This window comes from Carcharodon carcharias, chromosome 16 (assembly GCF_017639515.1).
Source record: "Carcharodon carcharias isolate sCarCar2 chromosome 16, sCarCar2.pri, whole genome shotgun sequence".
Classification (NCBI taxonomy): Eukaryota; Metazoa; Chordata; class Chondrichthyes; order Lamniformes; family Lamnidae; genus Carcharodon; species Carcharodon carcharias.
This window is the reverse complement of record NC_054482.1, coordinates 8,163,139-8,175,445: the sequence shown is the minus strand read 5'-3', so window position 1 is coordinate 8,175,445 and position 12,307 is coordinate 8,163,139. Positions and strand designations below refer to the sequence as shown.

Below are 12,307 nucleotides of genomic sequence, written 5' to 3'. Positions count from 1 at the left end.
TTCAACTTCCCCAACATTAACTGGGTTAGTCATAGTGTGACAGCTGTAGAGGGAGTGGAATTCTTAATGTATCCAGCAGAGCTTTTTGAGCCAGTGGGTAGGAGGCCCTACAAGAGAGGGGGTGGTCCTGGACTTAATTTTAGGGAATGAAGCCGGGCAAGTGGTAGAGGTACCAGTGTGGGAGCATTTTGGTAGATAACGATCATGACTCCGTTAGATTCAAAGTTGTTATTGAAAGGGACAAGGATGGGCCAGAAATCAGGTCTAAATTGGAGAAAGGCCGATTTTAATAAGATCAGATATGATTTGGCAAGAGTGGACTGGGAGCAGCTACTTTTAGGTAAATCTGCGTCAGAGCAGTAGGACTCATTCAAGAAAGGAAATAGGGAGAGTACAGGGCCAACATATTCCAGTTAAGACAAAGGGTGGGACCAACAAATTCAGGGAACCTGGATGTCGAGGGATAAAGAGTAAAAGGGAGGCTTACGGCAGAAACCGAGGACTCAAAACAGTGGAAGCTCTAGAGGAGTATAGAATGTGTAGGGGGGAACCAAAAAAGGAAATTAGGAGAGCAAAAAGGGGGCATGAAAAATCATTGGCAGGTAAAATAAAGGAAAATCGAAAGTTATTTTACAAATGCCTTAAGAGAAAGACGATAACTAGGGAAAGAGTAGGGCCCATTAAGGACCACAGTGGTAATTTGTGTGTGGAACAGGAAGATGTAGGTAGGGTTCTAAATGAACACTTTCTGTCAGTGTTCACGAGTGAGAGGGATGATGTGGGTATGGAAATCAGGCAGAAGGATGGTGATATAATTGAAGAAACTAGCATAGAAAGGGAGGAGGTTCTAATTGGCCTGGCGGGCTTAAAAGCAGATACATTTCAACCTGGTCTGGAGATTTATCTCAAGCTGTTGAGTGAGGCAAGGGAGAAGGTAGCAGGGGCGCTGACAATTTTCAATACCTCTGTGGTCACAGGAGAGGTACTGGAGGGCAGACAATGTGGTACCGTTATTCTAGAAGGGAGGGAGGGATAAACCAAGGAACTACAGGCCAGTCAGTCTAACCTCAGTGGTGGGGAAACTATTAGAAACAATTCTGAGGGACAGAATGAATCTACACTTGGAGAGGCAGGGATTAATCAAAGACAGTCAGCATGGTTTTGTTAAGGGGAGGTCATGTCTGACCAATCTGATTGAATTTTTCGAAGAGGTGACCGGGTGTGTGGATGAGGGCAATGCATTTGACATAGTCTACTTGGATTCCAACAAGGCTTTTGATATGGCCCCGCATAGGAGACTGATAACTTGGGTAAGACCCATGGGATCCAAGGCAATTTGGCAAATTGGATCCAGAATTGGTTGACTGGCAGGAAGCAGAAGGTGATGGTCGAGGGGTGTTTTTGTGACTGGATACCTGTGTCCGCTGGGGTTCCACAGAGATCGGTGTTGGGTCCCTTGCTGTTTGTGGTGTATATAAACGATTTAGACTTGAATGTAGGAGGGTTGATCAGCAAGTTTGCTGATGACACGAAAACTGGTGGGGTGGTAAATAGTGAGGAGGATAGCCTTAGATTAAAGGAGGAAATAGATGGGCTGATCAGTGGCAAATGGAATTTAATCCGGATAAGTGTGAGGTGATGCACTTGGGCAGGACAAACAAGGCCCGGGAATACACGATGAATGGTAGGACCCTGGGATCAGATGGACCTTGGTGTGCATGTCTACCCTTAAGGTAGCGGGACAGGTAGATGAGATGGCTAAGAAGGCGTATGGGATACTTGCCTTTATTAGCTGAGGCATAGAAAATAAGAGCAGGGAAGTTATGCTGGAACTGTATAAAATGTTGGTTAGGTCACAGCTAGAGTATTACGTGCAGTTTTGGAATTCGTATTATAGGAAGGATGTGTTTGCACTAGGGAGAGTGCAGAGGAGATTTACCAGGATGTTGCCTGGGCTGCAGAGTATTAGTTTTGAGGAGAGATTAGATAGACTGGGGTTATTTTCCCTGGAGCAGAGGAGATTGATTTTTGGCGGCGGGGGGGGGACATGATTCAGGTGCATAAAATTATGAGGAGCATAGATAGGGAAGACAGGAAGGAGCTTTTATGGAGGACCCAATTATCAGGGGCCATAGGTTTAAGATAAGGGGATAGAGGGTTAGAGGGATGTGAGGAAGAATTTTTTCACCCAGTGGATGGTGGGAATCTGGAACTCACCACCTGAAAGGGTGGCAGAGGCAGAGACCCTCATAATATTTAAGAAGCATTTGAATGTGCACTTGCGAAGCCATGGCATACAAGGCTTTGGGCCTAGCGCTGGAAAATGGGATTAGAATAGTTAGGTACTTGTTTGATCGGCGCAGATTCAAATAGGCTGAAGGGCCTTTTTCTGTGCTGTGGACCTCAATGACTCTATGAACTGGTCATTTTTCAGGCTTAAGAGTTCAGATATGAGGAGGAATAAATGGGGCAGGTTAGGGGAAAATGAAGCAAAGAAAGAGAAATGGGAAAAGCAGTGAAGGGAGTAAGGAAAGATGGAGAAACAAGAAATAGAGAAGTGGGTGAGGGAAAGCTGGGTCAAGGGGATGATATTGGGGTTGGAGTTGGCACAAGGGGAATCGGCAAGTGGGGCAAAGGGAAAGGATGAAGTGGAAGAAAATGGAGCTTGGGCAGGATGGAGACTGATGGCCCCCATGGTCCGTCTCCATTTCTCAAAATTTAATATACTCCTCTACCCTCACCCCTCCACTCTCGTCTCCTGTCTGCCCATACTCCAGCTTCATTAGCATCCGCTAGGCTTGGCCCCCAGTGACAAATGATCCTAGAAGCAGCAGGCGGATGGATGGAAGAATCTACCTTTGGGTTAACCTGGGTCCCGATTTCTTTTGTATTTGCTTTCCTCAGCCGTGGAATCAGTTTGGGGTTAATTTGTGCTCAACAGCACCTGAGCAGTGCCTCAGGAAAACAGTTCGGGCATTCCTTGAGTTAAGTTCCTCAGCCCTGAAAGAGGGTGGGGTTGTTTATAGGTTAGAGCTCCTTTCCACCTAACACAATTATCAGCATCTATGATGTGGACTATTGAATATTCATGCTTGCTATTTGCAGTGTGAAGTAAGAAAGAATGTTGAATGCTTGTCTCTTGCACTTATTCTCTGTTCATGTCCTGGGCTTGGTTGATGATTCATGGAATTTCTCTGTGGAATCAACAGGCTAAGAATTCTCTTGTACGAGGAAAATATTAATTATGACAATATAAATAATGGAGTGCACTTTTCCATGGAATGTATCTTTTTGAGTTGAAAAACTTTGGGCTGTAACTTACGAGCCCCAGGGTGTCATTTCTGGTAGGGGGGATGGGGGGGTGCCCCAAAGATATGTTGGGAAACCACACCCCCACCCCCTGTAACTTTCCAGGTAAGGATTCAGGAAATTGCCTGGGAAGAGCAGACTTCCCATAGGCAATTGCCCTGCATTGCTGCATTGGGAACCATTCAAAAATTGCTCTGAGAGTTACATCAATAGTTACCCAGAGAAAGTTAGAATTAAAACAACTTCTAGCTTCTGGGTAACTATAGTACAGATCCACACCAACCCGCCCCACCGGACTCCCCTTGCACCCATGACCCCCCAGGCGACATCTCTTTTCCCCCCTCAATCACACCCCCATTCCACGGGACTCCAACCCGACTGAACACCCCCCTCCCCGACCCCCCCCCCCCCCCCCAAATCCTGATCTGATCATCACCCCACCCCAATCCTACCCACTTGTCAATGACCTTTAAGTCTTGCTGGACCTTTTAAACTTAGCTGATTTACATATATATTTTTTAAAAAGGGTGTGGTTTGCTTACCTTCAACTCTACAGACTTCAACACCATGCCCCGGGGACATGCTGCACTGCCCAGATTTCACCTGGCCTGACTTAGATCGGGCGAGATAGAGCGGTTGGATTTTTAGTTCAGAACTTTCGAGCGGTGTGGCAATCCGACTCGATTGTCATTTCATTGGAAGTTACAGCCATAGTGTTTCTAACAATGTTGGTTGTTTACTTTTGTAAATGGTTTTATACCAATTTATAGCTAGATCGTTTAAGCTTTTGAGTATAATTATGTGATGCAAGGCTCCTCCTTAGCATTCTGTTTAGTGACTCTTGCAACTGTGATTGTGTATTGAATGTGTGTAAGTGTCTGGTTGTGATGGGACTATCTGGACCATTCTTACCCTGGGCTGTATAAAGACTTGTGTACACTGCTTGAGGTATTCCACTGTAGAGGGGTTACAGAGTAGTTGGGAAGTTAGAAGAAAATTATGGCTATGATATTTAAAAACTGGAAAACAAATTGATTTTGAGAGAAGGTGGAAATTATGTTGATTAAAACTTGCTAGCTTTTTAATTATTAGCTGTTTTTAATGATGATCAAAATGGATTAAATGCATAATCCTTTTACTGAAATGTTCATTATTTTTATTTGCAGTGTCATACAGAACCTAAATGGTACAGTTAGTATTGCTCCATTAGGAGATGCAAATACTTATGTCAATGGAAACCTTATAGCAGAGTCGATAGTGCTACATCATGTAAGTTACTTCTATTACAGTCTATATCAATCAAATAATATTGATTTTTGTAAGGCATGTTCTCCAAATGGCATGGATATATCATCTGTCCAATGGGACATATAGTAGTTGCTGAATATTTTTAAGTAGACCCTGCACCATTCCTCATTGTGCCAAGTAATGGGATATCTTGAGCCAGCCATTTTTAGTCAACAAGGAAGAATACTGACTCAGAAGTGGAATGTGAGTGTTGATTGACTCGCCATCCGGTTTCATCACCTTTTTTTGACATGAAGCCAAGAGACTTCATTGTGTGGGGAGTCAGTTAAGGACTCACAGGACCAAGCTCACATAACTATGCCACCTCTGAAAGTCTATTCTGCAGACAGGCCATAGGTATAGTGATGGGAGAATATGGGAGGCTGACTGAATATGCTGGTGTCGAGCTCTTGCATGACTGGTCTATAGGATAGCTTTTCAAGATGTCAGTGAGGAGAATTTTGCAGAGTTGATTGGGCAATGATGGCTTAATTCTAATTTTCAGCCATTACTGATATGTCTGTCTGATATTGCTATTAAGATGTTCTGTAGCAATTGTCAGAGAGCAAACATATATTGTGGGACTGGATTCAGAGTTGGCTAGACTTTGTAGGGATCACAAAGGGATCCCTTCTTGAAAGAGATTAGTTAACCAGCTGAGTTTTATGACTTTAGGATATTTTCCTCGTGCTAGCCCATAAATTAACAAATTTATAAGTTCAGTTTCACGATTTGCCTTGGTGAGATTTGAACTCTCAGCCTCTGGGATGCCGTTTGAGTCCCATAATAACCACATTACCTACTAGAGCTTGTGTGCTAGAGCATATGTCCAGGCTTGCTATGATGTGGATATTGGACTCGATACTCAACGCAAACTGATCAGACCATTGAGGCATGAAGGACCCTTACTATTTCAGTGTCTTGCTAATCCAGCCATTCAGCTGTCCAAATCGTCAGATGCTGGCTCATAGTATCGGGAATAGACTCTTTGGTCTACTTGATGCAAAGTTTAAACTATTCTAGATTCAACAGGCTGAGAAATCTAGAACATGGCATGCAGTCTCAAGATAAAGGATCAACCATTACAATTGAGATGAGGGGAAATTCCTTCATTCGGAGGATTGTGAATCTTTGGAATTTTCTCTACCCCACCCCGAGGATTGTGGATGCTCCATCACTGAGTATATTATAGGCTGAGATAAATAGATTATGGTGTCTCAAAATCGCTGGACATGGGGAGCGGGTGGGAAAATGGAGTTGAGACAGAAGATCAATCACGTTTATACTGAATCGTGGAGGAGGCTCGAGGAGCCATATGTCTACTCCTGCACCTATTCTTATATTCTTAAATGTAGAGGTAGACCTTGCATACTTCAATGCTTAATTTCAGTAATTGGGACTGAAGCAGCTATGTTGCTTGTGGTATTTTGGCTTTGGGACCACCTGATTGTTGTTTGTTCTTACAGAATAGGCTGCAATACATTCGCTAAGTTGATCTTGATGCTGTTCCAATTAAAGGGTTGGATAACTGCACATCAAGTCACAGAATGAACTTCATTCAGTAATGCAATGGTGCCAATTGTTCTGTGCAGCATACATGTTAGCCTAAGACTGGACATAGTAATCTTGAAAATAAAAATTTTTGAGTATCCTGTCTTCCTTCCTCAACCTGAACCTACTGGTCAGAAGTACCATTGAGGTATTTTTCTATACCTTTGTGGGTATAGAAATGATTTTGGATTCCCTGATTGATATCTCAATTCTATTAGCCAAACCTATGATTAGCATTAGCCTCACCCTTGCCCTTGTAAAAGGGGTGCTTTTGCTCTCCAATTAGATTTGGTATGTATTTGACAGGCAAATTAGATGAAGCTGTTTTATGAAAAGTCGCTTGGTAGTACTAAGCTTGAATATTGCTGAAAAGAGAGGCATGTTGCCAAAGCTTTTTGTCTTATATTCATCAGGACAAATACAAGAAGGCCAAATTTCAATTGATCACAACAATTCATATTACAGTAGAAAGGGTTGTGATCATTGAAATTTGGCACTCTTGTGTTTGTCGTGTTGAGTGCAAGATGAAAAGCTGCGACAACACTACTCTTTTCAGCAATGTTCAAGCTGTTTTTTTGTTAAATAGAAAAATGTGGTGTAAATGTAAATATTGGAGAGAGGAAAGTGAATGGGGCATAGTAGTGCTTAAATGTTTGTACAGAGGACAACTGATTATTTACTGGTACTATTGATAAAAGTTAGATTGTTAAATCTCATGATTAAGCAAATATTAATTCGGAGCTGTTTTATGAGTGGTAGGATATTAGTTGATTTTTCTAGATTTCTTTATGTAAAGTTGGACTTTCTAGTGTTGATAACATGCTTTTGCTGAAGGGGAGAACAAAGTCTGTTAATCCACGTTGAACCTACATACTTTGTTGAATTAAAATATGAAACTTTTACAGGAGGAGGATGTTTGACCTATTGCAGTCGTGCCCGCCCTTCCTGAAAAATCTCCTCAGTTCCTTTTGTGAAAACCAGCACAAACACAGAAGTATAGGGAAGTTTCAGAATAGTTTCCCTGCTTATTCTTTGGAAGGGAGAAATTATATCTTCAATAGGGGAGAAGAGGTAGAGGGTGGAAAAGAATCTGAATGGGATGGAATATATTAAACAGACCTGTGGGGTAGCGGATTGGTTAAATGTTCATGCTAGAAGTTAGCAAGTTAGTAAACCTGAGATTAAGTTGTATTATGTTCACTACAATTATAAATCTATGTCCTATGTTTATAGGGGGACCGGGTGATTATGGGTGGCGATCATTACTTTAAATTTAACCATCCTCTGGAGGTTCAGTGTGGACGAGCATCATCTGGGAATGCACTGCTTGGAGATGGTCCCAAAGGTTTTGAATTTGCAAAGAATGAACTTTTGCAAGCTCAACAGGCAAGGTAAAATAAAATACTGATATCTGTTTTTGAAAATTGGGTTAATAGATTAAAAATAGACTCTTGCTTTAATGCACTTGGCCTCTTTCACTTAAATCATACAGTGAGAAAGTTTCAGGTGAAAAGCACCTGGATGAATGTGTGCACCATATTTTGCAATCATCAAACTTATCGAATAAAGGAGTTTGATTTTTTATAGTTTATATTTAAAAAAAATACAAAAGTATAATAATCCTAGAACCTTGCCTTGTAGCATTCTGAGCTATTACAACTACTGCCACCAGATGACGCTATGCTACCGTGTCAGTGCCAAGACCAATACATTCATTCTTGTGTGCTTTGCCCAGAGGCAGGACTCACATTATATGCTGAAGTTACATTCTGAGTCGTTTCCTTGGCTGTTTTCTTTCACCGGTGGTTTACCATTGTCTTCCACTCCTCAGGGGCAGGGCAAGGAGGAAGACCGCAAGTCTACCTCAGTCGAAACAGGAATCGACCTCACACTATTGGCGTTATTATAAGCCACATGCTAGCCATTTGAGCTGATCAGCCTCCTAGGACCAATACATGGGGCTGAATCTTCTGTGTGGGAGAAGGCCCGACACGCTGATGCGTGGTGACGTTGGGTGTGTGTCCTGACGTTGTCGCAATATTTCATTCGGTGAGCGCGTGCCGAAGTTGGCTGTGAGCCTGCTGAAATGTCAATGGCCTATTAAGGCCATTAAGAATGTAATTGAAGTATTTAAGAACATTGCCTGACAACCTTAAGGTTGGCGGCCAGGCAAAGACCCCAAGCGGCCTTCATGTTTTTCAGGAAACCTCACCCACAAGCGGGATGAGGTTTCCTGAAGCTTTTATAAACAATTAAATAAATTTCCTCACCTTTACAAACATGTCCCAATTCATGTGACACAGTCACATGAGGGAACATGTTTGAATAAATTTTTACATTTATTGACTTTATTGTCTATTCAATCTCCCTGAGGCAGCTCTGTGCCTCAGGGAGATATGCAGGCCCTGACTCTCTCTATCTCTCTCTCTCTCTCTCTCTCTCTCTCTTCCACCCCCCCACCGCCCCCCTGCACAGTTAGTGTTAAGCACTACCGGTTGCACGTTACGCTGGGGGGGGGGCCTTAACTGGCTAGCCTGCGTAAAATGGTGGCATGCAGCCAATCGTAGGCCCACCCTAAGTGGCATCCACGCCCACCCACCCGCCATAAGTAAAATCCAGGTCAGGATGTGCTAATCAGTGCTGGAGCACTGCATTTTTATTTTGCCCTAGAACTGCTGGGATTTTCTCCTTGCTGTGATTTTATTTCCAACAAAAATTTGAACCAGTGGAAATGTTCTGAAATACTAGGTTATAGTAACATTTTACAATCAATATTCCAGAAAATTTATCCTACTTGCGATTACATGGAACCTTTGAGGTAGAAATAAGGGAAAATAATTTTGCAATTTAGAAAAACATCAAAAAATTTTTAAAATGTGATATTAAACACACCAAATTCCTTCACACTTTTATTTTTTTACAATCTTTTATGGGTGTTATATGAGCAAGTAAAATTATCTCTTTTTTAATGTTGGGAGTTTCCAATTGTGTTCCAGTTGACTTCCAGAATTGTAGAACTATTTAACTATCCACGTGTTTGGTTAGGTGATTGGAACAAGGGAAATACAATATGTTGGTTGTAACCTTATTGCTACACCTTTCTTTTTCTGATATTTTGCTCCTAATTGTTTGCAAATATTGGTGGTTTTCACCTTTAATTCATTAGGGCATTAATTTTTCTTCTAGTGTTAAATGTGATGTTGGGGCGAGTACCGACATAACCATTACCATGATTTAATAGTACTTAACAGACATATTGAAATGAGAGAGTAGAAAAGAGGATGAAGCAGGAAACAGTAGAAAAGGAATTGACACTGAAAAAATTAGTTGAACTCAAAAGTTGAATAGTTACCACACCCAGATAGCTTGCATTCTGGAATCCTGAGGGACATCAGATAGTGAATAGCAGACTGTGGTGTAGTGGCGATGTCATTGGACTAGTAATCCAGAGGGCCAGGCTAATATTCTCTGGGGATTAAGAGCAAAATCTCCTCTGAGATAAAGCTGAAATAGTCAGCAGGTCAGGCAGCGTCTGTGGAGTGAAACAGAGTTAACATTTCAGGTCAGAAATGTTCTGGGGGCCTGGGTTCAAATCCCACAATGTGAGCTGGTGGAATTTAAAGTTTATTAATAAAAATCTGGAACATAAAGCTAGTCTCAGTAATGGTGATAATGAAAACCATCATCAACTTGGTAAAAACGCATCTGATTTACTAATGCCCTTTAGGGAAGGAAATCTTCATCCATACTAGGTTTGGCCTACGTGTGACTCTAGCTCCACAGCAATGTGATTGACTCTTAACTGCCCTCTGAAATGGCCTTAGCTGCATAATTCAAGGGTAATTAAGGATGGGCAACAAGTGCTGGCCTTGCCAGCAATTCCCATATCTTGTGAAAGATTAAAGAAAAAGAAGCAGAGGCTCTGAATTCAGACTTTTAGACATCCTTGGGCATATGGCTCAGATGTTGCTAGTATAACACCTCTGTTCAAAAAAGAAGGGAATATATCAGGTAACTATAGACCAGTCAGCCTAACATGAATAGTAAAAAAACTTGAATTGGCCATTATACTGGATAAAATTAATACTTAACAAGAACAACATGGGTTTTACTAAGCAAGTTGTGATTTGGCAAATTTGGTGAAGTTCTCAAAAGAAAAAAGTAATGAAGTGTATTGGTAAAGAAAGTATAAATGGAAAAGGCATTCAATTAGATCCTTTCTGACCTGTATCAAAATTCCAGTTACCCACTTTTGTTCCATATCCCTTGATATTTGTACCTAATAATCTTGCTTTCAAAAATTTAATTTTTGTGTGTTCCACATTTCCTCTACCATTTGCATGAAAAACTACTTCCTGATTTCACTCGTAAATTATCTAACTCTAATTTTAAGATTGTGCTCTTTTGTCATGATTCCCCTGCCAGATGAAATCTTTTCTCTGTATCTATCCTATTGAATCATTTTAAGCACCTCAATTAGATCACCCCTCAACCTTCTAAACTTAAGTAAAACCAGGCAAATGTATGCAACATGTCCTCAAAATTTAACCCATAATGGTATCACTCTAGTAAACCTGTGCTGTACCATTCCCGAGGCCATTAGATCTTTCCCAAAGTGTGATGCCTAAAATTGAACTCCAATACTGACTAAGGCTCTCCACATCAGAAACATCACTTTCTTGTTTGTTAATTCCAGCCCCTTTAAGATAAAGGCCAGTGTTCCATATTTGATGAAAAATCTCAGCTGGCCTGGCAGCACATGTGGAGAGAGAAACAGCTAACATTTCAAGTCCAATATGACTTCTTCATACCTGGAGAAAGTTAGAAATGTGATGAGTTTTATGCTGTTGTGAAATGGGGAAGTTTGGTGCAGGTTGAGCAAAATAGAACATCCAGGATAGGTTAGAGAATGGGGGTGTTTAAATGATAAAGATGTCCTGCACACAAAGTGCAAATAGTTGTTTGGTAGTACAGAACTTAAGTATTGCTGAAAAAAGACATACTGCCGAAGTTTTTTGTCTTGCACTCATCAGGACATTTCGCAAGAATACCAAATGTAAAGTGAACAACAAGTTATACTGCATGAGAAGAGAGTGCTGATTGGTTGAGCCATTGCCATGGAGAATGCACTAGTTAACTGATGAAAGACAGTTAACTGCCAAGCTTTGTTTAAATTCAAACCAGGCAGCATTACCCTGGTCAAGGCATTACCCTGAGGAATAAACGAGAGAATGGCTGTCACCTACTTTATTTAGTTGAAAAAGGCACAATATCTGTACATGTTCTTTCTGTCTGCAAAGGACAGGGTCCTGTGTATTAATATAAATAGCTTTGAGCACGTGTAAGTGAGCCAAATTGTGAGCATGACTGATGACCTTAAATTGGTTATTAGTGTAATTGTTAGCACACTCAGGATTGTTTCGCAAATATTGTCCAATTGCACATTTAATGTTGGACATTGTTTTGAGTTCTGCAAGCATGGGCTGGTTGGGTACTGTCATGGAACTAGCATATTTTTCAGGTTTATTGTGAGGTAGGTTTATGGGAGTAAGTATAGTTGGGTCTGTGTGATTTCATTACATTTTGTAGTCAAGCAAACGAGTAAACGTGGATGCTGGCTTAACGTGTAAGGTGTGAAGGGAATTTGCACTTTTAGATAAATGATGGGATTGTTTGGATTTCAAAGGGATATCAGTCTGCTTACAATGAGCCAGATAAATAAGGCTAAGGAATGTGTTTATTTTTCCCAAAGGTTACTGGCATATATAGTGGCAACATGAAAGATTTTCTATTATGATGAAGATACAGTCTCAAAGGCATATGGAACAATAAAATTTACATATTAAAAAAGAGAGCAACATATATAAAGGAGAATAAAAGGCTTTGTGGAGAGAGGGCCATGCAAGATCTAACCAGGAGTGTGTGAAATACCCTTAATGAAGCCTCCAGCGTTTGTGCATAAGTCTGCTATCTGGAAACTGAAGCTGGAGAAAAGCCATTTGGAATTCCATTGTCAAGGGTGTTGTGTTAACTTGCTGAGTTTTAAATCTAAAATCTATTGTGGACCGTTGCCTTACAGGGAGTGCAACTGCGGGTCAGGTTAATTAGGAATTTTAGGAGTTATTATAGTAGTAATTGTATTCTTGTGTATGTGCTTGAC

At 41.1% G+C, this 12,307-nt stretch overlaps 1 protein-coding gene across 3 annotated transcripts in view; it reads left to right on the top strand.

The window, feature by feature from the left end:
- kif14 (kinesin family member 14) overlaps positions 1 to 12,307 on the top strand; it is a 93,566-nt gene that overhangs the window by 30,564 nt on the left and 50,695 nt on the right. For all 3 annotated transcript variants that reach the window (XM_041208949.1, XM_041208951.1, XM_041208948.1), the window contains 2 exons: positions 4,476 to 4,578; positions 7,381 to 7,538. In XM_041208949.1, the coding sequence (XP_041064883.1) occupies positions 4,476 to 4,578; positions 7,381 to 7,538 (261 nt within the window). The remainder of the gene's footprint in view (positions 1 to 4,475; positions 4,579 to 7,380; positions 7,539 to 12,307) is intronic.